This window comes from Ictidomys tridecemlineatus, chromosome X (genome assembly GCF_052094955.1).
Source record: "Ictidomys tridecemlineatus isolate mIctTri1 chromosome X, mIctTri1.hap1, whole genome shotgun sequence".
Classification (NCBI taxonomy): Eukaryota; Metazoa; Chordata; class Mammalia; order Rodentia; family Sciuridae; genus Ictidomys; species Ictidomys tridecemlineatus.
Genome location: NC_135493.1, coordinates 97,337,135 through 97,363,678, shown reverse-complemented (window position 1 = coordinate 97,363,678; position 26,544 = coordinate 97,337,135). Strand labels below are relative to the sequence as shown.

Genomic DNA, 26,544 nt, shown 5'->3' with positions numbered 1-26,544 from the left:
TCTCAGCATGCTGGATGCTGGAGTTTTGCCCTGCAGCAGCTGAGTGCCATCAATAAAGACATATGCCTTACAAAGAAGCTGAAAAAAAGAGTTCCCTCCAATTATGGCTTTCAAATTCCTCAGGGAAAAATGAACATACAGTTGAGGTGTAATTCATAAAAGACAACAAAGTTTTTCCAACTCAGACTTGTTCCTAGAGCAGTGACTGGCATCTGAGGAGGAGAACTTGCTGACAAAATGTGAATCTCATTACCTCTGCATTAGAGAAGCAGATGTGTTCCCCACATTGCTTATAAATAGGAGTCCACCAAATTACATAACATTAAGCCCAAGTTCAGGGTACTTTAGCCGTTGTAAACAGAAAAATTATGGTCTTTCTATCATCAAAAAATGTGTAACTAAAAAAGTTTCATGATGAAGAGAAAATTCTCTTAATGACTGTTTGTATGTTCTTTTGTATGACTTGTCAGTATGCCGTATACATAAATTGTTAACCATATTTATTTTTCCCAGAACACAACCGTTCTTTTCATGTAACCCATATTTTCTCACCTTCATACAATTAAACTACTGTTATTCTACTTAAATTGAAGTGCAAAATATATGAAAAAGAGAAAAACTAGTGAGAGCATAAAGAGTTTGAAACATGAGGGATAAATCACATATTTAGTCTTCTCTTTGTAACTGTCTTGTCTTAAATTCCTCAGTCTTGGTGGATTTTAGGTCCTCCTCTTTAAAATACTCATTGTCTAATGAACCTCACAGAATTATTACAAAATTTTTGTTGGTAAAACATATATAAGCATATAATATGGCTTCAAAAATTAGTCATTTAGTATTCATTCTAAAATCGTCTTTAAATGACAATTTTTTTATTCCCACATCCACATTGACTAGGACATGACACAGGCTTCCTGTGCAACTTTAGACTTAGTTCATAATTAAGACACATCACTCAAGGAGGTAGAAACAAGCAAAGTAATAATATATTTTAAAAGAACAGATAAGTTAAATATGCACAGTTACCATTTCGGTATTTTGGGAAAGCTAACCTGAGAGTAGTCAAATGGCTATTAGTGTAAATTATATTAAATTAATTATATTAAATTATATAATATATAATGTAAATTATATTTAATTATATTAAATCACCCATATTTGGATGATATTGACCTATACAAGTGACATTTTTTATAGTTTGGCCTAATATCATTTCAACTATTCTCATAAAATTTAAATTGTTTCAGGTATACTCTATCCAATGCGCCCTATTATACTTTTTTGGGGGGTGTGGGGTTGAACCCAGGGGTTCTTAACCACTGAGCCACATCCCCAGCTAGTTTTGTATTTTATTTATAAACAAGGGCTTGCCAAGTTCTTTAGGGTCTCGCTAAGTTGCTGAGGCTAGCTTTGAACTTGCAATTTTCCTGCCTCAGCCTCCGAAGTCTCTGGAATGACAGGTGTGCATCACCATGCCTGGCTCCCTATTATACTATTTTAAAAGCACAATAAAAAGAACTGTGGTAGAACTATGAGATCCACAGCTGAAAAATAATTATAACTTTATAGCTCTGTGAGTGTTCTTGTGTGGATCTTTCAATAACAGTGTAGGGGCTGGGATTGTGGCTCAGGGGTAGAGTGCTTGCCTAGCACGTCCAAGACCCTGGGTTTCATCCTCGGCACCACATAAAAATAAATAAAATAAAGGTATTGTGTCCAACTACAACCAAAAAATAAATATTAAAAAATAGTATGATTTTTAAAATAAATTTCCAAAAGTCCACTTATATCACTTTCAATCTGTTATTTAAACATTATTTAAATATATGCATTTTAGGTAGCTGCAAGGAACTAGTGCAGGTATGCAGAAGATAGGCATTCTGTGCCTGCTGAGTTTCTTTCAAAAACTTAGCATTTCCCCAGCCCACCATGGTGGACGATATTGATTTCACTACCAGAGATTTGGGGGCTTCCAGCACTTATCTTATGCACTGCTTGGCCCTGAGCAAAAATGACTTTGTGGTGCTCAAAGGACGACAATGCAAAATAGTGGAGATGTCAACTTCCCAAAGTGGAAAACACGGTCATGCCAAGGTATACCTTGTTGGAATTGATATTTTCACAGGCAAAAACCATGAAGATATTTGCTCTTTTGTGTGTGCATGTGTGTGTGTGTTGTGTTGCTGGGGATTGAACCCAGAGCCTTGTGCATGCAAGGCAAGCACTCTACCAACTGAGTTATATCCCTAGCCCAAGATGTTTGCCCTTCTACTCACAATATGGATGTTCCAAATATTAAGAGAAATGATTATCAACTGATATACATTCAGGATGGTTACCTTTCCCTGCTGACAGAAACTAGTGAAGTTCATGAGGATCTTAAACTGCCAGAAGGTGAACTAGGCAAAGAAATAGAACAAAGTACAATGCAGTTGAAGATGTTCAGGGATCTGTCACATGTGCAGTGAGTAAAGAATATGTTGTAGCCATAAACCCCTGCAAATAAATGGGGTCATCAGGCATGAGCAAACAGTTTAGGTCTAGATCAACTGCAGTTCCAAAGTTTGGTTCTAAGTTGTCACCAAAGCTATAGCCTTCATAAGCAACCTCATTTTTTAAAAACTCTTTTGAAATTGTGCTGGTTCATTTTGCAGGTAGTTGGTAACTTGAAAAAAAAATCAAGATATATAATTCTCTTTAAAAATTATTTTTGTGTCTTTCCTATAACATTCCTGTGGTTTTCAGGATGGGAGTCCAAGAAACATAAAGCTTCAGCAAATGTGATTTGTCTGAGCAAATCATTCCTTAATTTTAACAAAATGATTAGTAAGCTAGGGTTTTAAAAGAGATAATGTAACATTTGGTGGTATTGAAATACCACATTTAAGTTGAATTGCTCTGCATTAATCTCAGGCTTAATGTCATAGAACACATAGATTATGGATTAAAATAGTTTTAGCCTGTGTGTAGCAAACACAATTTTTTTTCAAACACAAATCTTTAAACAAAAATCAAAAAGCATCATGGGGCTAGGGTTGTGGCTCAGAGGTAGAGCTCTCGCCTACCATGCATGAGGCACTGGGTTTCATCCTCAGCACCACATAAAAAAACAAAATAAAGATATTATGTTAAGAAAAAAGCAGCAGTTACCTTGCTGGCTGTGTGGAATGATATATATTACCTAGGTCATACCATTCTTTGCCACACTGTTGGTAGACTTAAACCTTACATGGTGGTTTTAGTACTTTCTTGTCATTGACAGCAGGATATTGAGTGAAAATGAGCAAATCAGACTGCAAAAAAGAAAAAGGACAGTGGCAAAGGAGATTGGTAAATTCTAGGTTTTGACTTGAGACCTCTGTAATGAGCATAAAAAATAGAAAGTAGCTTTATATAAATGCATTTTAACAGAAAGCTAGTGAGATTGAATTTAAAACAATCTAACCACCAAATGGCATTTTTAAATCGGGAAACAGTTAGTCGACATGGAATTCTTTCTAACTGTGAAAAATGTAGTATAAATCTTTTTCTTTTCCATATCCATTCCTTTTCTCACACACAAATAGATTCTTTATAAATTTCTTGTGTTTTTTTTTTCTATACAAGTACTTGTGCATGGTCTGTTATCCTACAAGTGATGAATCTCAAACATTTTGACTGAAAACATGTACACAATTATACCAATTGCTTCCATGGAGACTCATAAACAAAGTTTCCTTTTGGGAGCTAAGGGTCTCAGTACACCATTTTGTACCATCAGACAATGGTTTCCTTGCAATGAAATTTTGCAAATCCCCATCCCCTGGTATCATATGTTGATGAAGTTCAGGTCCACTTCCAATAATGACATTAATGCCTTTGATGCACACACCCGCCCCCTCGCTCCATGCTCACTCATAAACATTTGCTCAGCTGTCAACCAATCCTGGGGCTTGTGTCTGTATGTTTATTACAATGTCCAGCTCTCTCCTCCCCAACTAGCTCGGTCTCTTAGACCAGAGACTTTAAGGCTTAGAGTCATGAAAAAAGATTTAACTTATTGGTAGAAAAGAATAAGCCATAAAATAGTAGATTCACTGAGAACTTAACTATTCATTAATATTGACTTAATGCAACATGGGGGTGAGGATCTAACACAAACTCATTAACTGATACATATACTTTTTATCAATATTTTTAATCTATATTTTATTAACTTCTACCATAACGGGTATGTGGAAGCATTTTGAGATTGATATTTTTATATTACCTGAACTGTGATGATGGCTATATGAGTATACATACAGCTGTCAAAACATGTCAAACTGTATATTTTAAACAAATGCTATGTATTTCATGCCAATTTCACCTTACTAAAACTATAAAAAAAAAGAAATGCTACATAACCTGTCAAAGATGGCACAGACAGAAAACAGTATTTTTATTTTTTCACCTCTGAAAGACATTTTCTTCCCAAAGCACCATGCAGCAGATTCATGGGGACAAAAGTCATAGCCTTGCTGGAATGAAGGGAAATGGAGTAAAAAGGAAAATACATACATAATTTTGTTTTCCTTAGGATCTTTTTTTTTCAGGAGCTCCTATTTTATTTTTTTTAAACTTTTTTTTATTGGTTGTTCAAACCATTACAAAGCTCTTGACATATTTCATACATTAGATTCAAGTGGGTTAGCTCCTCCTCATGTGCAAGGAAAAATAAAGCCAATGTCATTGTTTTTGAAAAATTTATTTTCTCCTGGTCTAATTAAAAACTATGGTCTTAAATGAAAAGAATTATATTCCTTAATGATTTGGAGATTTAGAGAAATTGGAAAGCAATTTGCTTTCTGGAATTGACTTATGTTGTTTTTTCTTGTCAATTCTGCAGGCCACAACATATTTGTTTGATAAAGAACATGAATTCATTGGGTTTGGAGCTCTGTGGCTGTTAACTTTCAAAACCGCTCCCTTAGCATACAAGTTCAATCAGTATAAAAAGCACAATGAGGCATGAAATTGTTATGTTGCATTATCCAGTAATATAATTTATTCTTTGAAACACCTAAAAATGAACAAATACATTTCAGAGGCTCGAGAACATGTATTCTACACTGTAGGCTAAAATTAATTTAGCATGACTAATAGTTTCAAAATTATACTGGACAAGGAAATATGTTTAGATGGCATAAAGTTTAAGACATTATGAGGAAATAGTACTATACAGAAGGCAATAATAATGGGCAGATATCGAGGAGGAAAGTAATGAGAATTAAAATGTCACTCTGAATACCATGAAAATGGGGGAGATGGTATTGTATTCTTAGCTAGAAATTGCACCCATTTATACTGAGGATAGCAATATGCATCTCTCCTATCTTAGTGGTTAAAAAATTGCTATGAAATTAAGACCTTTTTTTTCTTTTTTGTCTGTACCAGGAAGATTTTTTCCATTCCATGAGTCCTTTTCTTTCAAATATGTACTAATAATACAGTTTAAACATTGGTTTTAAAAAATGAATTGTCAACATCCATCATTACCTCTAGGAGTCTTCTGAAGAAAGGCTCAAAATGTGTTTTCTTTATTGGATGAATGCATCAAATAATATTATTAAGCTTCTTTATTTTTTCCTTTACTATTTTAGTACAGTGGGATTTTTTTCCCCCTGCTGGTATCATTTCATTGGTAATTAGTGGTGCTTAATGACATCTTTATTCACCACCCCCCTTACCATCTCTCATAAACAGAGAAATGTAATTAGCAATTTGTGTTTAATAATCCATGTTTTTAAAATTTGCAGTGGGTAAGAATTTGGTTTATTGTTTTACTTGGTTTGCCTACAAGATCTCTCCTAAATCCTCACCAAAGGAGGAAAAATAAGGCAAAGATAATTCATTTCTGGTTCTAAAGGGACCAAAGCATGTATGGTGGAAGGCAGTTTTAGATCTTTTTTAAAATTAGTTCTTTGCAGTTGTACATGACAGTATAGTATAATTTGACATATTTATACAAACATGGAGTATACCTTATTCTAATTAAGATCTCAGTCTTGTGGTTGTACATGATGTAGAGATTCACTGTGGCATATATTTCCTATGGTGTACATAGGTAAGTCAAGACAGATTCATTCTGTTATCCCCCTCACTTCCCTTCATTCCCCTTTGTCCAATCTACTAAGCTTCTTCTATTCTTTGCCCCCTTATTATGTGTTAGCATCTGCATATCAGAGAGAACATTTGGCCTTTGGGTTTTGGGGATTGGCTTATTTATCATGATAGTCTCCAGTTCCAACCATTTCCCAGCAAGTGCCATAATTTCATTATTCTTTAAGGCTGAGTAATATTCCATTGTATATATGTATGTATGTATATGTGTGTGTATTATATATACACACACACATATATATATATATAAATTATAAAATCATATTTTCTTTATCCATCCATCTGTTGTAGGACACCTAGCTTGGTTCCATAGTTTAGCTACTGTGAATTGAGGTGCTATAAAATTGATGTGGCTGTGTCACTGTAGTATGTTGACTTTAAGTCTTTGGGGTATATGCTGAGGAGTGGGATAACTGGGTCAAATGGTGGTTCCATTCCAAGTTTTCTGAGGAATCTCCATACTTCTTTCCATAGTGGTTGCACCAATTTGCAGTCCCACCAGCAATGTATGAGTGTATTAGGTCTTAAGTAGAACATATAAATGATTCTCATTTAAATGAGAAAGAGGGAGGTAGGGAAATAGTAATGAGGGATACCCATTTCAGAAAGCACTGCCAGTAATCTGTGGTGATGAGTTTGTTTAATACAGCATACTGGGTATGGGAGTCACTAAAAATCCAGTGGAGGAAGTGCAATGGGAACTAGGCAATTTACAGTGTATGTGATACTGATTTGAGAATAAGTTAGAAAGAGGTAATTACAGCCAAGGATGGCAGGTTGACAACCACAACGTGCAAATGTAAAGACAGCATGCCAAGGCAGTCTCTCTACAGGACATGGCACAGAGACTATTCCCAACTCAAGCCTTCTGAGGCATGCCTTGAAGCCTAATTTTAGATCCAAACAAGTTGCTACAGTTCCATCTCCCTCTGGAATTGCTTCCACTGCATTAAAACCCAATCACACTTGATATTAGGCTGAGATTAAGCCAGCATTCTAGCCTCTTGCAGGACAGCTGATTCTATTCCTCTCACACTTATTTGTGTTGGCAGGTCCAACAAGCAAGTAGTTAAAGAGGCCTGTCTGAGAAATTCAGGAGGGAGCCTTCTGGGGTTTGCCCCTTCACCTTTCCATATCAAAGCAAATCACGCCTGTCTAGACTGAAGAGCGCCACATAAAACTGCAAGAGACTGGGCTGCCATTATGTGAAAGAATTATGAGGGATTTTGAGTTATGGGGAAATAAACTCTATTGAGGGCATCAAAATATGTAACAGGAGGGGTTTGAATCCTGCCCCAGGAAGAATTCACAGTTACATCAAATCATCTTATGTGCTATCATCCTTCTTTTACCCTACACTCCTGAGAATGTTTTTTTTTCCCCAAACAATAGTGCTTTATTTTTCTCCCACCAAGTATTCTCACAGTATTTTATTTTTATTTTTTAATACTGAAAATATTTATGCTTATATAATATTTATTTTAGAAGTTCACAAACGATAATAACTTTCTGCTCATTTGAGAACATGAATGATTTTAAAAAAAGAATCATGTTGCTGGGTGTACTGGTGCACACCTGTAATCCCAGCAGCTTGGGAGGCTAAGACAGGAGGATCACGAGTTCAAAGCCAGCCTCGGCAAAAGCAAGGCCCTAAGCAACTCGGTGAGACCCTGTCTCTAAATAAAACACAAAATAAGGCTGAGTGCCCTTCAGTTCAATCCCCAGCACCTACAGCCCCAAAATAATCATATCTATATTTAATCATATTTCAAAATTGAGCCATATTTGGATATTGCATTGCATTCTTATACATATTTGCACATTTCCTTTGAATATGCATTTTTAGTTTGACAAGGTAATGCCATCTAATTATGTAATAAGTCTGCACTTCCCAGTCCCTACATTTTTTATTTGTTCTAATTAGTATACATGACAATATAATGCATTTGGACACATGATACATAAATGGAATGTAACTCCTTATTCTTGTGATTGCATATGATGTAGGGTTGCACCAGTCATGTAATCTTATATACACATAGGGTAATAATGTCTGATTCATTCTACCATACTTCCTACCCTCGTACTCCCTCCCCTCCCTTCTCAACCCTCTGTCTAATCCAAAGTATTCTTCCCTAGCCCTCCCCCCTTATTGTAAATTAGTATCTGCATATCAAGAAAACATTTGGCCTTTGGTTCTTTTAGTTTGGCTTATTTTACTTAGCATTTTATTCTCTAGCTCCATCCATTTACTGGCAAATGCCATATTTTTTATTCTTTAAGGCTGAGTAATATTCCACCATGTATATATACCACATTTTCTTTATCCATTAATCTATTGAAGAGCAACTATGTTGGTTCCATAGTAGCTATTGTGAATGGAGCTACTATAAACATTGATGTAGCTTCATCACTGTCTCATGCAGATTTTAACTCCTTTGGGTATAAACTGATGAGTGGGATAGCTGGGTCAAGTGGTAGGTCCCTCCCAAGTTTTCTGAGGAATCTCCACACTGATTTCCATAGTTTTCGCAGTATTTTAATGGGACATTTTAATTGTGTGTTTGATTAGCACACAACTTAAGAATTTATAGAATCATTAAGTCTAACATGATCTTTCTTTGGTTTTAGCTTCCTAACAAAAAAAATTTGTTAGGAATGAGAATCATACCAAGTCTGGAAATATTAATTATAGGATTTATGTATGATATATATTATATCCATATATTATAGACATATAAGATATATTATAAAATATATGAGATAATTTGTGTGTATAAGATATGCATACATTATACATCTGCAATATATTCAGCATATACATACATATATAAATATATGCACCTTTTCTAGGGTTTTGGATGAAAATAGAACCCAGAATAAATACTATCCCTTTATTAGAGGAGTTTAAATTTTTTAAAAAAATTTTTAATTGTAGATGGAAACAATATCTTTATTTATTTATCTTTATGTGGTGCTGAGGATCGAACCCAGGGCCTCACACATGCTAGGTTAGCACTCTACCTCTGAGCCACAGCCTCAGACCCTAAAATTTTTAATGCACACAAACACTTAAATTGACAATTATATGACAAGGCAAAATGAAGTATAACATTTATTATTAGTAGAATAATGCACAATTTTCTTATTCAAATGGCCACACCTTATGTTCTATCATCCTCTCTTCACCCTACTGCCCTGAGGGTGAGGGATTTTTTGCAAACAATAGTTCTTATTTTTTCTTTCAAGAGTTTCACAACATTTTATTTATTTATTTTTTTGTGGTACCAGGGATTGAACCCAGGGCCTTGTGCATGTAAGGCAATCACTCTACCAACTGAGCTATATCCCAATATTTTAACAGCCATTTTTAATTGTGTGTGTATGTTTAGCACGCAGCTTAAGAATTCATAGCATCATTAATGATTAAAATCTAACATGAGTCTTTGTAAGATTCTAGATGATTTTTCTTTGGTTTTCACGTCCTAGGAAAAAATTATGAAACCTATTCAAAATAACAAACAAACCAATTTAGAAAACATTAAAGATATAAATATGAGCTAGCCTATGAATATATTAATATATTTAGTATATATGTGTGTATGTGTGTATGCACATACAATTCATATATATGAAAGCTCCACTATGTGAAAAGCTCTTTGCTATGTGCCCTAAATAAAATTAAAACACACTATAAAATCTGCCTCTTTTTGGGAGGAGTTAAAAATTCATCTTATAATGTGCATAAACACTTAAATTGATATTTATATAACAGGGCAGAATGAATGATAACTATAATTATTAATTATTGGTAATAGACCACTCCTTTCTTAGAGCAGTACAATGGCCATAAATATCTTTAACAAGAATAAAAAAGCAAAACAAAAGCATTCTTTGTCCCTCACAAATTGATGTCAGACCTCTTCAATAAGCCTGCAGTTATGGAAATGATGGGTTATCTGTTCCTTTATAAAAGTCCTAAGCAACAGGACAAGTTCCCATTCTTGTTTTTAAATATTAGAATACACAAAGGTCCTTAAAAAGAGAGGGTCGTACATCTTGTTGGATGATTAAGTGTACAGATTCTCATAAATTGGATAAGGGCAGAAAGGAAGCATTCCTCAAGGTTGTGTGTTGATTCTAAGAAAACTGAAGAATTAAAATGATTAGGGCTATTGGCTTAGAAGAAAGGATCAATCAACAAAAGAGTAAGATATCAAGATTGTTCCCTTTTTAATGTTTTCTTTTTTGCCCCCAGCTTTGAGGTATAGTTTACAAACTAAAATTACGCACGCGCGCGCACACACACACACACACACACACACACACAGTGCCAAATGTGATTTTTAAAAAGAAATAGTTATACATAACAGTGAAGTTCATTTTGATATAGTAATATTTAACTTTGTACGACTCCAGATACATGAAAAAAAAGTATTTTTGTTGTTTAAAGATCTAGTTTGTGGTACTTTGTTGTAGCAGCCCTATAAAACTAATATGGAGACTAGAGTCCCTGTATCTTTGGATGCCCAAATTTAAGACTCACTCCAGTTTCATACTCATTTAATTCAATTATGGAGGTAAGGTGGATCTTCTCTGTTTTTTTTTCTTTTTATACTACATTATAAACTCTCTTGTAAATCAGAGCATTTATTCAACAAATATGAGTGTTTTCTAGTGACAGACACCATTTTAGGCAATATTGCCAAATATGTTTGTGAATAATAAATAATGTTCACACATTGGAGCTCATAAAATTTTGGGAGAATACAATAAACAAATGAACAAATAATGTAAAATAAAGTATAACTAAAAAGGGGAGAGATAACAAGGTAGTGGGAGCTATTTTTGTAAGTTGTATGTAGAAATAATGAGAAATGGTCAATTGAGTAGGGACTTAAGTAAAGAGTGAGATGAGCAGAAAAGATAACACATGGCAACATCCAGTACAACTTTACTCTGTCTTGGGGATGGTGTGTTTGGAAGGGTGACAGAAGGAGGCTATTGAGAATATAAATACTTATCTAGATGAAAAAGTACACCTAGAAATTGTGTATTCACTTATTGTTTGCAATATATCATAGTATTTGCACTCATCAGAGTGTAACTCAAGGAAGGCCTAATATATAAATTCTCTGAATTAAAAAGGAAAAGTAATGTCACTTAGGTGTCAATATTTTATAAACTACCAGGTTTTATCACATTTGGGGGAAGAGGGCAGACATGAACTGGCAGAAGTGGAGCAATGTATAAAATAAAATCCACAGATATGAGAAAGATGGAGGAATACGATACCCCAGCCCTCATTCCTCCACAGAAACACTAAGTTAATGATGATAGGTGGGTCAAAATACTTTTATGGGAAGTCATAAATCTAAGAAGGTTTGAGACTCCAGATGAGCACCATAACTGAAAACAGCCACACTGAGAATTGAAAAGTGTAAAAGGAGTGATATCTGTTTATTCATACCAGCCTATGTCATGCATAGAACAGTTCAACATGGAGAGAGATTGCTTTGACCAACAAATTTTCCATTGGGAGGAAAGTGAGAGTGGTACATAGCTCTAGCATTCCAGACTTTCCTTGTACTTCCAGAGAACTTGTTTTCTATTTTTGACTCCCATGAAGCACAGGCAGAATTGGCAGTTGAAATGCTTGGGCAGTTAAGTACAAAGGACAATGAGCTGGTGGTTTGCTGCAACTGGAAAAGTTCTGTGAGACTGAGAGAAAGTACAGAACCAGAGTCATGAGAACGAGGAGGATTGCAGCATACTTTCAGTGCCCAATCCTTTCAGTGTGCTGGCAATGGACCAGATTCTTTCTTGCCTCACCCATAGTGCTGAAGACTGGCAGCTAAGAACAACTGAAAGGGGGCTTTTTGCACTCCTCTGTGAGATTGGGAGAATGTGAAAAAATTTCTCCAAGGAAAGCAGTAAAAGCAAGGAGTATGCTTCCAACACCTCATCATACAGTACAGAAGTCAAACATCGAGGAGGAAAGAGACAAGCTCAAAATAATAAATCCCTTTGACTTAAAATGTAATCGATTCCAAAGAAGATAAATCCATACAAAAAGGTTGAGAGGCCTCTATAACCTATACTCAGCTCATTGGTCAAGGGTTTTCCAGGTTACAACAGATTTGTAAAGACTAAAAGAGGTGGCTGATTTTTGTATCTGCATTTTAAAAAATCAAAGCTGTAAGGAACACAAAATATCAGAGAAACATGATGTAATCAAATGTACAAAATAAATCTCCAGAAATAGACTCTAAGGAAATGGAGATCTATGCAATATCAGATGATAAATTCAAAATAATCATCTTAAAAATGGTCAGAGAGTCACAAAAGAACACAGATAAATAACTAAATGAAATCAGGAAAATGATAAATTGAGAATATCAACACAGAGAAAGCACCTATTAAAAAAGACAAATCATGACACTGAAGAATATAGTAAATGGAAAAAATTCACTGGAAGGTTTTAATAGCAGACCTGCTCAAGCAGAATAAAGAATGAGCAATCTCAAAGATAGATCATTTGAAATAATTGAGTCAGAGAAACAAAAAGAAAAAAATTAAAATAATGAAGAAATCCTAATGAAATTATAGAATTTCATTCAAGCTAACCAACACAGACACTGTGTGAGTTCCAAAGGTAAAAACAGAAAAGGGGGCAAAAGGCTTATAAGAATGAATGATTGCCAGAAACATCACAGATCTGGGGAGGGAAATGAAATTTCCAGATTCATAAAACCCAAAGAATCTCAAAGAATGAACACAAATCATTCTGAACTGACTAGCATGACAAATTTTCAAAAATCAATGAAGAGATTTGAAAGCAGCAAGAGAAGTTATTATATATAAGGAAGCCACCATGAGACTCTCATTGGATTTCTTAACAGAAACCTGCAAGCCAGAGGGATTGGGATGATATATTCAAAGAAATGAAAGAAAAAAAATGGTATTATGTTCTAAAAAAAAAAAAAGTCTTTCAAAAATGAAGAAAATATAAGACTTTCCCAAATAAAGCCCCTAGAAGAAATGCTAACAGGAGTCCTTCAAGTGGAAAACAAATGAATGCAAGAAAGCAAAATGGAAGTGTAAATCTCTCGTAAAAGTAAATTTATAGACAAACAGAATATTTAATATTGTGATGACTGGGTGTCAATTTTAATTCCAGTATAAAAGTTAAAAGTATTGGGCTGGGGATGTGGCTCAAGTGGTAGAGCGCTCGCCTGGCATGCGTGCAGCCTGGGTTCGATTCTCAGCACCACATACAAAAATGTTGTGCCCACCGAAAACTAAAAAAAAAAAAAAATATTAAACTAACTCTCTCTCTCTCTCTCTCTCTCTCTCTCTCTCTCTCTCTCTCACACACACACACACACACACACACACACACACACACACACACACTCTTAAAAAAAAGTTAAAAGTATTAAAAATAATTATAAACATAAACTGTGAATATGTAATTCACAAAGGTGTAAACTATGGCATTAATAACAAAGTGAGTGTAGGGGATAAAAGTGTAGAAGTTTTGCATGTGATTTAACTTGTTATTAACTTAAAATAGACTATTATAACAAGAAGATATTTTGTATAAGTATAATGTTAACCACAAAATATCTACAGAAAATGCACAAAAGAAAAGAGACACAAACCAAAGCACATCAGTATAAAATATCTTAAAGTAACATAGCAAGAGAGGAAAAACACAAAAACAATCATAAAACATAAACTAGTGTATAAAATGGCAATAAGTTTTTTTCTATTTCAATAGATACTTTAAACATAAATGTTTTAAACTCCCTAAATCAAGATATATAGAATAGTAGCTGAATAGATTTTTTAATAAGTCCTTTCTGGTTATATATAGTAGTTGGGTCCAACCCAACAAACTGATAATGCATAGAAATCGATTTCAATTCATGATCTCACCATTTTCCCTCCTGTCCTCCCTTCCCTCTCCCATTCTTCTTTCTCTACTAGACTTCCTTTTGCTCATCTATTTATATTTGATTAGTTCTTTGTTATCCAATCCTCCTATCCCCCTTTTATTTTGCTCTAGCCTCTTCAAATGAGAGAAAACATTTAACATTTGAGTTTCTTGCTGCAGTCTGGCTGGGCACAATTCAGGAGCCACTTGTCAAAAGAAACGAACTTTATTTTTAGAACACACACACGGCACCACACAGCTCTTCATGAAAACCCTCAGAGCCCAACTGCCACCACTGGCTTCCCACAAGCATCTCAACCTCCCCCACTCCTCCTGCTCTTGAGGCCGATTGGCTGGGTCGCATGGGCAGAGCCAAAAAAAGTCCCCCAATGAGCAGCTCTGTGGTCTGAAAGGGCGGGGAAACAACCCAATGAGCATCACCGCAGAGGAGCCAATCAGTTGGCAGCTAGAAGTTTGCTGGGGCCGCTGTGAGCCAATCATCAGCTGGCAGCTGGAAGTTTGCTGGGGCCCCTTGGACTGCTGTGGCTCTCAACGGTTTCTGAGTTTGCTTAATTTCACTTAGCATGATATTCTCCATTTCTATCCATTTGCCAGCAAATGCCATAATTTCATTCTTTTTTTATGACTACATAGAACTCCATTTGTCTATTGACAAGCATCTGGGTTGTTTCCATAACTTGGCTATTGTGAATTGTGTTGCTATAAAGAATGAAGTGGCTGTCAAATAGCTGTAGTATGCCAGTTTAGATCTTTGGGAAAAATACCAAAGAGAAACATAGCTAGGTCATATGATGATTCCATTCCTAGTTTTTTTGAGGAATCTCCATATTGCTTTCCAGAGTGGTTGTACTAGTCTGGAGTTTCACCAACAGTGTACAAGTGTGAAATTCCCCCCCCACACACACACACATCCACACCAGCATTTATTATTAATTGTACTCTTGATCATTGCCATTCTAACTGAAGTGAGACAAAACCTTGGTGTAGTTTTGATTTGTGTTTCCCTAATTGCTAAAGATGTTGAACATTTATTATATATTTGTTGGCCATTTGTGTTTCTTTTGAGAAGTTTTGTTCTTTTGCCCATTTATTGTGTTTTTCTTTTTTTAATGTTAAGTTTTTGAGTTCATTGTATATTTCTCTATCAGAGGAGTAGCCGGCCAAGATATTTTCCCATTCTGTAAACTTTCTCTTCGCACTCTTAATCATTTCCTTTGCTGTGCAAGAGCTTTTCAGTTTGATGGCATCCAACTTATTGATTCTTGGTTTTATTTCTTGCATTTTGGGGGTCTTGTTAAGGAAATTGGTGCTAGCACCTATATGATGGAATGTTGACCCTACATTTTCTTCTAGAAGTTGTAAAGTTTCTGGTCTAATTCCTAAGTCTTTGATACATTTTGATTTGAGTTTTGTGCAGGGTGAAAGACTAGGGTCAAATTTCATTTTTCTGCATATGCAATTTTCCCAGCTATCCAGTTTTCCCAGCACCATTTGTTTAAAAAGATTTCTCCAAGATGTTTTTGGCACCTTTGTCAAATATCAAACAACTGATGTATGTGGATTTGTCTCTGTATTTTCTATTCTCTTCCATTGGTCTTCATGTCTATTTTGATGCCAATACCCTGTTTTTTTTTGTTGTTGTTGTTGCTACAGCTCTGTAGTATAATTTTTCAACAGATATTGTGATGCCTTCTACTTTGCTTTTTGTGCTTAGTATTGCTTTGGCTATTCTGAGTCTCTCGTTCTTTCAAATAAATTTAAGAATTGTTTTTTTTCCAATTCTTTGAAGAATGCCATTGGTATTTTCATGGAAATTGCATTGAATCTCTGTATATTGCTTTTGGTAGTAAAGCCATTTTGACAATATTGATTCTGCTTATCCAAGGAAAAGTGAAGTATTTCCATTTGTAATGTCTTCTTTAATTTCCATCTTCAGTATTCTATAACTTTCATTATAGAGCTCTTTTACATCCTTGGTTAGATTAATTCCTGAGTATTTAATTTTTTTAGGTTATTTTTGAATAGGATGGTTTTTCTAATTTCCTCCTTGGATGAATCACTGTTGGAGTATATAAGTTATGGATGTTCATTTTGTATTCTGCTATTTTTCTAAACTCCTATATAAGCTCTAGAAATCTTCTGGTGGAGGATTTTTTTTTGGGGGGGGGAGGCCTGGTGGAGGATTTTTTTTTTTTGAGGCGGGGATCTTCTAGATAAAGGATCCTGTCCTTTGCAAACAGAGATAGTTTGACTTCTCTTTTTCCTAGTTGTATCTGTTTGATTGCCTGATTGTTCTGGCTCATGTTTCAAGGACTATATTGAATAGGAGTGATGAAAATGGACAGCCTTTTCTTATTTCTGATTTTAGAGGAAATGCTTTTAGTTTTTCTCCATTTAGTGTTATGTTGGCTTTGAGTTTGTCATAAGTGACCTCTATGATGTGGAGTTCCTTTGATCCCTAGCTTCTCCAGAAGTTTTAACATGAATAGATGTTGGATTTTATCAAAGGCTTTTTCTGTATCTATTGGGATAAATATGTGATCTTTGTCCTTAATTATGTTTAAGTGATGAATTATACGTGTTGATTTGCATATGTTGAAACAGCCTTGCATCCTTGGAATGAAACCCACTTGATCATGGTGTATTATCTTTTTGATGTGTTTTTTAATGTGGTTTGCTAATATTTTATTAAGGATTTTTGCATCTATGTTTATCAGGGATATTGATCTGAAGTTTTCTTGATGCATCTTTGACTGGTTTTGGTATCGGGATTCTACTAGCTTCATAAAATATATTTGGGAGAATTTCCTTCCTTTCAATTTTGTGAGATAATTTGATAAAAGCCTGGTATAGTTCCTCTCTAAAGGTCTGGTAGAACTCAGCTGAGAATCCATTAGGTCTTAGGCTTTTCTTTCTTAGAAGGCTTTTAATTGCTGTTTCAATTTCATTACTTAATATTGGTCTGTTTTGGTTTTCTATATCTTCCTGATTCAATTTGGGCAGGTCATGTGTCTAGAAATGTGTCAATGTCTTCCAGAGTTTTCAGTTTATTGGAGTGTAAATTTTCAAAAATAGGTTCTGATAATCTTCTGGATTTCAGAAGGGTCTGTGGTGATATCTCCTTTTTATCTCTGATCTTATTGATTTGGGTCTTATACTTTTTGTTATTTTGGCTAAGGGTTTTTTGATCGTATTTGTCTTTTCAAAGTACCAACTGTTTGCTGCATTGATCCTGTATATTTTCTTATTCTCAATTTCATGGATTTCAACTCTAATCTTAATTGTTTCCTATCTTCTATGGGTTTTCTGGTTAGTTTGTTCTTCTTTTACTAAGGCCTTGAGGTGGAGCATAAACTTATTTTTTGAGGATCTATTTTTTTTAATGTAGGCACTCAGTGCTTTGGATTTTTCCTCTCAGGACTGCTTTCATACTGCCCCAGAGATTTTGTTATTTTTATCTCTGTTCTTGTTCCTTTCTAAGAGTTTCTTGATTTTTATTCTCATGTTTTCTTTGATCTATCCCTCATTTAAGAGAGTATTGTTAAATCTCCATGTGTTTATTTGGTTTCTATTATTTTCTTGCTGTTGATTTCTAGCTTCATTCCATTATGATCTGAGATAATCATATTGATATTTTTGTATTTGCTAAGATTTGCTTTGTGATCTATTTTGGAAAATTTCCATGCACAGCTAAGAAGAAGGTGCTTTGAGGTGGAATATTCTGTAGATGTCCCTTAGGTCCATTTGATTTATAGTGTTGTTTAGGTTGGAGCTGTCTTTATTGAGTTTGTTTTGTTGACTTATCTATTGGTAATAAGGGTATTTTGAAATCACCCAGTTTTATCGTGTTGGGGTCTATGTGGGGATTTATATCATGGGGCATTTTTTCCATGTATTTGGGTGTGTTGATACTTGGGGCATAAATGTTTGCTATTGTTTTATCTTCTTGTTGGATTTTCCCCTTTACTAGAATGTAGTGGTCTTCTTTGTCTCTTCTGATTAATTTTTGCTTGAAATCTGCTTTGACAGATTTGACAATAGCTACTCCTGCTTGTTTTCTTGGGCTATATGCATCGAATATATTTTGCCATCCATTTAATTCCAGTCTGTAGAAGACTTTGCCCATAAGATGAGTCTCTTATGAATAGTATATTATTAGATTTTTTTTTAAATCCATTCTGCTAATCTGTGTCTTTTAGTTGGGGGGGGGCTGAGACTATTAACATTCAGAGTTAATATAGATATGTGTTTGTGGTTTCAAGCCAGTTTGATTTTTTTGATATATTTTATCCTGTCTTGAATCTCATTAAGTGGTTTGTTCTTCTTTTTAACTTTCTCTCTTTCAGAATTGTTTTCAAGTTTCTTTGTGTACAATTTATCTTTTGAGTATTTCTTGTTGTGCTGGCTTGATGCTCATGAATTCTTGTTTATTCTTATCATGGAAAGTTTTTATTTATCCCTTGAATTTGAAACTGAGCTTTGCTGGGTATAGTAACTTTGGCTAATAGTCGTTTTCTTTTAGGACTTGGAATATCTTATTCCAGGTCCTCTTTAATTTTATGTTCTCAGCTGAGAAATCGGAAGTGAGCTTTGTTGGTTTGCCTCTAAATGTGACCTGATGTTTCTCTCTTGTGGATTTTAGTAGTCTTTTCTTATTTTTATATTAGGCATTTTGATTATGAAATGTCATGATTAGCTTCATATTTGACTAGGTCTATTTGTAAGCCTTCTGTAATGTATGCCTATCTCATTTCTGAGATGGGAAAGTTTTCTTTAACTATCTCACTAAAAATGATCTTTATGGGCTGGGGTTATAGCTCAGTGGTAGAACGCTTGCCTAGCATGTGTGAGGCACTGGGTTCGATTTTCAGCACCACATATAAATAAAATAAAGGTCTATTCACAACTAAAAAAAAGTTTTTTAATGATCTTTATGCCTTTAGTTTGTGTCTCCATATTCTCTTTTTTCTCAATGATTCTCGGGTTTGATCTTTTAAAATTGTACCAGAGTTCTTGTGTATTCTGGTCATGTTCTGTAATTTTTTTTCCCTTTTCTGTCTTCTGTGTACCTAAGACTGTATAGCCTGTCTTCAAGGCTGAAAATTCTGTCTACTAGGGCTGAGGTTCTATTTTCTATATGCTATAATCTGTTTATTTATCTTGTTTCTCTCTCATCTTCTCCTGCTAATGGCTAAATTCCATTGTTCTCACTCCCTCTTTCCTAATATCTTGCTTTTTCTATTTTCTCCCTACTTCAGATATCAAAGAGATAAAATATAACTTCAATAAAAAAATAGAAATAGTGAAAAGAAGCCAAGTGGAACTCCTAGAAATGAAAGACACAATCAAATTAAAAACTCACTTTAAGTGGCACATTTTGGGACGCAGCTTTCCTCTATTCCATTATCTTCTATCTTCCTGAATATATGTTTTCTAAAAATCCAACATTATATTCTTTACAAGAGCCTTGCTTTATATTTAAGGATGCACAGAGCCCACATGTGAGTGTTCTGACATGCACAGCAAATAGCACATATGACGCATCCAGTTTGTACATTCAACTAGAACAATTTACTATCATGTTCTACTACTAAAACAACTCTGGATTCCTACCCCTTTTCCATAGCCTGAGTTATGATATTCTAACCTGCACAGGAAGACCACAGTTTAAATCAACAGAGGCTTTCATAAGTAAATAAATATAGAAATATTCTTGACATATCTTCCTTTAATTTTGCTCCTAAATTTTATTATTTTAAAAAATCTTTCAGATATTTTTCATGTATACCCAAGACTATTGTAATTCTTCACCAATTATTCTTACTATGTGAGATAGTTTTACTTTAATTCATCTTTCATATTGTTCATGCATTATATTTGCTAAAGTAAAAGTATGTTATTATTGCTTTTCTACTTAAAACCATTCACTTCTAATAACCATTCATTGATCTAGTGTTTACAATAGAAGAAACCAATCCTATAGTATGACCCACCTTGAGCCTCAATACCAGATTTTAATCTAAGTATCATTTTATGACATTATTACTTATAAGCTAAATTATTTATTCATAGTGGTCTAGTAATTTTTACCCCTCTGGGTTTTATTCTTCCTGTAATTCCCCCTGCCTTTCTCATTTCTATAATCATTGAAATTCTATTCAAGATTAATTATAACCAGCTTTGTAAGGCCTTTCCTCATATTGTCATGTTACTGATCAGGCCATGATATATTTAGATGAAAACACTTCTTCTTCACTGAAAGTGAGCTTCTTTAAGCTAGGCCTGTCTTTTTTCATTTTTGTACTCTAATTCGTGGCCAATTTCTGGAACACTGTAGCATTTGCTCTATAAATATTGGTGAAATAAATAAAATGAAGATTCACAATTATAAACAGACTCAGGCCCACAGATGCATCATCATTTGGAGGTTTTTCAGAAACTTATCTGTGGCAAACATTCATTACTAATGGAGTGAATACTGATGTCAATTTTCTGGAATGCAGTTTTCAAATATGCATCAAAAGCCTTGAAATATTGCTGTTCCTTGAGCCATAAATTCTACTTCTAAAATGCAACCCTCAAAAGGCAATCATAGATGCCAAAATTTGAAAAATAAGCTTTTCAGTTGTATTTAATGTATACTCAACCCAAAATAGTTGAAACAAACAAGTGGACATGTACGTAGTGTTAAAACTAGAAAGAATACTATGTGAGTTCACAAAATTGAAGGAAGAGTTGCAGTAGTCAGGGTTCAAGGTCAAACATTAGGGGCCAGTATTGTCAGAAATCTCTAATCACTGCTATCATTCTGCAGTTTCACTCAAGTTCATTTGTTTTTCTGTTATTGTTTGTTTTGGTACCAGGGATTGAACCCAGGGGCACTTAATCACTAAGATACATCCCAAGCCCCCTTCTTAATTTTTTTTTTTTTTTATTTAGAGACAGGGTCTCACTAAGTTGCTTAGGGATTCACTAAGTTACTGAGGCTGACCTCAAACTTGCAATCCTCTTGCCTTGGCCTTCAATTAAGTTCATTCTTTTTTTTTTTTTTTTTTTGAGAGAGAGAGAGAATTTTTAATATTTGTTTTTTAGTTTTCGCTGGACACAACATCTTTATTTTATTTTTATGTGGTGCTAAGGATCGGACCCATGCCAGGTGAGCACGATACTGCTTGAGCCAATCCCCAGCCCTAAGTTCATTCTTCATGTAGCTTTCCTTTCAACAAGAAAATATGGCCCCCAGTAGCTGCAGATAGATGCTAAAAGAAGAGAAAGATTCTTTTACCTTTTATCAATCCAGAAAAGATTTTGAACTGATGTACTTAGGTCATGTGAACATGCCTGACCAATCATTGTTTCCAAGAGAGTGGGATGGAGTACCGATTAGCCAAAACAAGGTTGCTAGAAGATTAAAAAAAGAGAAAGAGATAAATAAAGCACATGTCTTCTCTGAGTCAGAGGATTATGTTCCAAAGCAAGTACCACATTACAATATTTTAAAATGTTAAATGCAGATACCTACTTATAGCTTTGTGATTAAATAAAGTATGAATTACCTGCATAGGATGTAATATTACGAACTCATTAAAATTGTTTTTAAAGCCAGGCACAGCAATACATACGTCCCAGCTACTTGGGAGGCTAAGCCAGGAGTTTGTTGGCAACACAGCAAGACCTCATCTTATTTACTTATTAATTTGGTACTAGAGATTGAGCCCAGGGGTAGTTAATCACTGAGCCTTATTCCCAGCCTTTTTTATTTACTTCATATTTTGCAGCAGGGTCTTGCTAAGTTGCTTAGGATCTCTGTAAGTTGCTGAGTCTGGCTTCAAACTTATCATCCTCCTGCTGCAGCCTCAGCTCCTGGGATTACAGGCTTATGCTACCATGTCTGGAAACATTATTTTCTTTACTACTCTACTTTCTTGTTGATCTAAACTACCACTTGAAGCTTGAGGTTATGGGAGGAATATATTTGTTTCTCATTTTAATCTGTTATATTCACATGTGAGTTGTCATGGTTCAGATCTAACAGGTCCCCTAAAATTCTTGTATGGAAGGCTTCATCCTGGTGCAGCAGTGTTAATTAGCAGGGCCTTTGGAATGGCACTAAATCATGAGAACGTTGACCTCACAATTGGATTAAATCATTGATGAATTCATGATTAAATGGGCAATTGGAAGGTGGTGGAATCTTCAGCAAGTGAGGCCTAGTTTCAAGAATTAGGTCACTAAAGGTGTGATATTGAAGGGTATATATTGTCCTTGGGCCCTCTCTCTTTCTCCTCCTCCTCCTTTCCTCCTGCTCCTCCTCCTCCTCCCTTTTTCCCTCCCTCCCTCCCTCTCCACTTCGCATCCATGATATGAGCAACTATATTCCACCATACACTCCCCTCCATAATATTCTACCTTGCCACGGGCCCACAGCAATGGAGCCAGCCAACCATGAAACGAAACCTCTGAAACCATGAGCCAAAATAAATTTTTCTTAAGTTGATTTTTACGGGCATTTTATCATAGCCATGGAAAGCTGAACAACACATGAATATTGCCAAATTTATTCAGGAAATCATCTTTGAACTCCACTATCCAAGAATTAATATTCTGCTGATAACATGCTCAGAAACAAAACATATTATCTATGTTCATTAACCTTGTGAGTGAAGCAAATTGGAAAAATTAAATACCATTCATAGTTATTGACAGTGCGGTCCTGTAACTCATTGCCAGATAGAAAGCTTCTAAAGCAAGAACTATCCCTCACCTAGGAAAGCCTTTTATATTTTCAATTGGGCAAAGTAATGCTAAAGCCCATGGCACAAGAGCATAAGGTGAAACATATGAGAATATGTCAAAGAAATCGGGTTTCTCTTCTTGCCAACTTAGGAGAGCTAAAGGCATTCCTAATAGCTTCTCTAATCATAAAATCCTGATTGTAACTCTGGCAACCACAAGAAAATTCAAATTCCTTGACATTGATACCTCCATGAATTACTGTCACCTTAGGGAAGGGAGATAATGTCAAGTTTCTAAAGTATCTAGTTGAAAGTTTTTTTGAAGCTATGAAAGTAAGTCTTGGTCATAAACATGTCTGATTTCACTAGACACTTGGCAGATATCCCAGATAAAAATGAGCAAATGAATGCCATAAAAATGGGGACAGCATTTAGTGGGAAGGAGTGCCTAAGTGTTTATGATAAAACCACAGGAGTTTTCTTTGTTATTTTGTGGCTATTTAAATAATTTTTATAGCTTCTGAAATTTCTTCTTACTTAGGTCACTGATAATGATAAGATGAAAATGTCACAAACAGACACATGAGACCTATTTCTTGGACACCTGGGTTTTTTTTTTGTTTTTTTTTTTTTTTTTTTTTTTTACTTCTATTATTTAGAAATTGAAAGCATACTAGGATTCAAGCTGAGTTATTTGCTACCTTAACTCAGTGGACAATTGCCATTCCTTCATGATGGTTTGAGCTACAAAGATCTAACATAAGATAAAATGAATTACATAACAAATCTCTGGAGAAAATAGGTCAGTTTTAAGGTCCAATGCTATTGGTTTGAGCTCCCTTGCAGAACTCGGATCACTTAAAAGTACATTTGCCAGCAATGTATGTTTTTTAAAATTCATCTTTCTTTGTCTAAATTTGTTGATCTTCAGCTACAAATTACATCACATTTATGGCCTCTCCATCTCACTTCTAAATTAGAATGTGTATTTAGAAGATAAAAGGAAAAAAGAAAAAGAAAGGAATAATTAAACTAAAGCATTCATTTTTCTTTCCAGTTTTGCATATCTAAGTGCTTTTTATTTTGATAACATGTGAACTATCCCATTTCTCAAACCTTTAAATCTGGTCCTACTTTTAAATCATAATTGCCCTCATTCATAACAATACTTAGGCTGACTAGTTCCTTTTCCAACTCTCAGAGATTATTGTACCTCATTGCATGAAATTTAATGCTGTCAAAGCAAATGTTTCATATATTTTGGTCAGTTTTCTTTAGTTGCTTTGTATGCAAGGGTATATCCAGTTAATGTATCTTGATAGGAAGCATAAGTCTCTTGCCATTTGTTTTTGTTTTTTTATTATTAACACATTGATTGAACAAATTAATAGGAATCACTGTGACAGTTCCATACACTCATACATCACACATTCATGATGTCCATTCACCCTTTTATGGAACGCTCCTATCCCATTCCCCCATGCCTGACTGACACCCTTTCCATTCCCTGGTAATCTCCCTTCTACTTTCAGGTATGTAAGTGTATATATATATAAAATGTTTTTACATTTGGCTTGTTATTGTTGATTTGTTTTTTAGTTTCCTCATATGAAAGAGAACATGCAATACTTGCATATCTTTGTTTTATTTCACTTAATATTACGGTCTCCAGTTTTATCCATTTTGCTACAAATGACAGGATTCTATTCTTTATGTCTGAATAATACTCCATTGTGTTTATAAATCATATTATCTTTATCCATTTATTTTTTGATGGATACCTAAGCTGATTCCATATATATCTTAGTTATTGTGAATTCATGTAAACATGGATATGCTGGATCTCTTTATAATGCTGCCTTCATTTCCTTTAGATAAAGAACCAGAAGTTGTATACTGGGATCATAAGGTAGTTCTAAGTTTTAGTTGTTCTTTTTTATTATTTTTTAAAATTTTTGGTACCAGGAATTGAACCCAGGGGCACTTAACCACTGAGCCACATCCCAGCCCTTTATTTTTATTTTGAGACAGGGTCTCACTAAGTTGTTTAGGGCCTTGCTAAATTGCTGAGTCTGGCTTTGAACTTTCGATCCTCCTGTCTCAGCCTCCCTGAGCCTCGAGATTACAGGCATGTACCATCATGCCTACCTATTTTTTTTTTTTTTTGAGAAAACTCCATACTATCTTCCATAGTAGCTATTTTTTTTCCCCACCAACAGTGTGGGAATGTACATAAGTGTTCTTTTTCTCCACATCTTTACCAGAACTTGCTTTTTTTTTTCTAATAGCCATTGTGACTAGGGTGACATGGTAACTCATTAGTTTTAATTTTCATTTTCCTGATGCCTAATGGTATGGAACATTTATTCATATATTTAGTGGCCATAGTATTTTTTCTTTTGAGAAATGTCTATTCTGATTATTTGCCCATTTTTAAAATTCAATTACTTGGCTTTTTCTTACGTTTTTGAAGTTCTTTATATATTCTGAATATTAACTCTCTATCAGAAGAAGAGCTGGAAACGTTTTCTCCCATTCTGTAGGCTGTCTTTTCACTCTGTGGATTGTTTCCTTTGCTGTGCAGAAGCTTTTTAGTTTGATATAATCCCTTTTTTCAATTTTTGCTCTTGTTTCTTGTGGTTTTGGAGTCCTATCCAGAAAATCCTTGCCATACCAGTGTCTTTAAGTGCTTCTCCTGTTTTCCTATATTCGTTTCATTTTTTTTTACATTTGTTTTACATTATGATCTTTGATCCATTTTGAGTTAGTTTTTGTATAGGGTGAGAGATACGGGTCACATTTCAATCGTTTTACACATGGATATCCTGCTTTTCCAGTACCATTTGTTAGGGGTTGCCCTTTCTGCAATGTGTGTTTTTGGCAACTTCATTAAGAATCAGTTGACTATAGATGGGTGGGTTTATTTTTTTGGAATTCTATTATGTTCCATTGGTCTATGTGTCTATTTTATGCCGATACCATACTGTTTTTGTTACTATGGCTCTGTGGTATGTCTTAAAATCAGGTATTTTGATGCCTCCAACTTTTCATTTTGCTCAGGATTGCTTTGTCTATTTGGGGTCTTTTATGTTCCCAGATGAATTTTTAGGATTGGTTTTCCTAGTCCTGTGAAGAACGTCATTGACATTTTAATAGGGATTGCATTGAATTTGTACATCACTTTTGTTTTGTTTGGACACTTTAACAATATTGATTCTTCCAAGCATGGGAATATTTTTCATGAGCATGGGAATTCTTCCCATATTTTAGTGTCTTCTTTTATTTACTTTTTAAAGTATTTTATCATTTTAAATATAGATGTCTTTCATTTTCTTGGTTTATTCTTAGATATTTTGTTTATTCTGTGGCCATTTTTAATAAGATTGTTTTTATGATTTCACTTTCAGAAAATTCATTGTTGGTGTATACAGAAGCTACTGATTTTTATGTGTTCATTTTGTAACCTGATATCTTATTGAACTCATTTATCAGTTCTCATAATCTGCTGGTAGATTTTTAGGTTTGCTATGTAGAGAATCATATACTTCACAAGCGGGAACAATTTGACTTCCTCCTTTCCTAATCATATGCCTTTTATTTCTTTGTCTTGCCTACTTGATATGGTTAAAGTTTCTAGTACTATATTGAACAAGAGCAGTGAGAGTGGATGCCTTTGTCTTGTTCTTGCTTTTAGAATAAATGCTTTCA

The 26,544-nt window shown here is 34.6% G+C and overlaps 1 protein-coding gene across 1 annotated transcript; it reads left to right on the top strand.

The window, feature by feature from the left end:
* Positions 1 to 1,929: 1,929 nt before the first annotated feature.
* On the top strand, positions 1,930 to 2,468 carry LOC101964750 (eukaryotic translation initiation factor 5A-2). Its single transcript, XM_013358026.1, has 2 exons — positions 1,930 to 2,158; positions 2,257 to 2,468. The coding sequence occupies exons 1-2, from the start codon at positions 1,930 to 1,932 to the stop codon at positions 2,466 to 2,468; spliced, it is 441 nt and encodes a 146-aa protein (XP_013213480.1).
* Positions 2,469 to 26,544: the final 24,076 nt, after the last annotated feature.

Bases quoted from the DNA above. Each gene is read 5' to 3' on its own strand.
- LOC101964750 (XM_013358026.1), top strand. From the start codon at position 1,930: ATGGTGGACGATATTGATTTCACTACCAGAGATTTGGGGGCTTCCAGC. The intron at 2,159-2,256 runs GTGCATGTGTGT...CCCTAGCCCAAG, and splicing joins AGATATTTGCTCTTTTGTGT to ATGTTTGCCCTTCTACTCAC.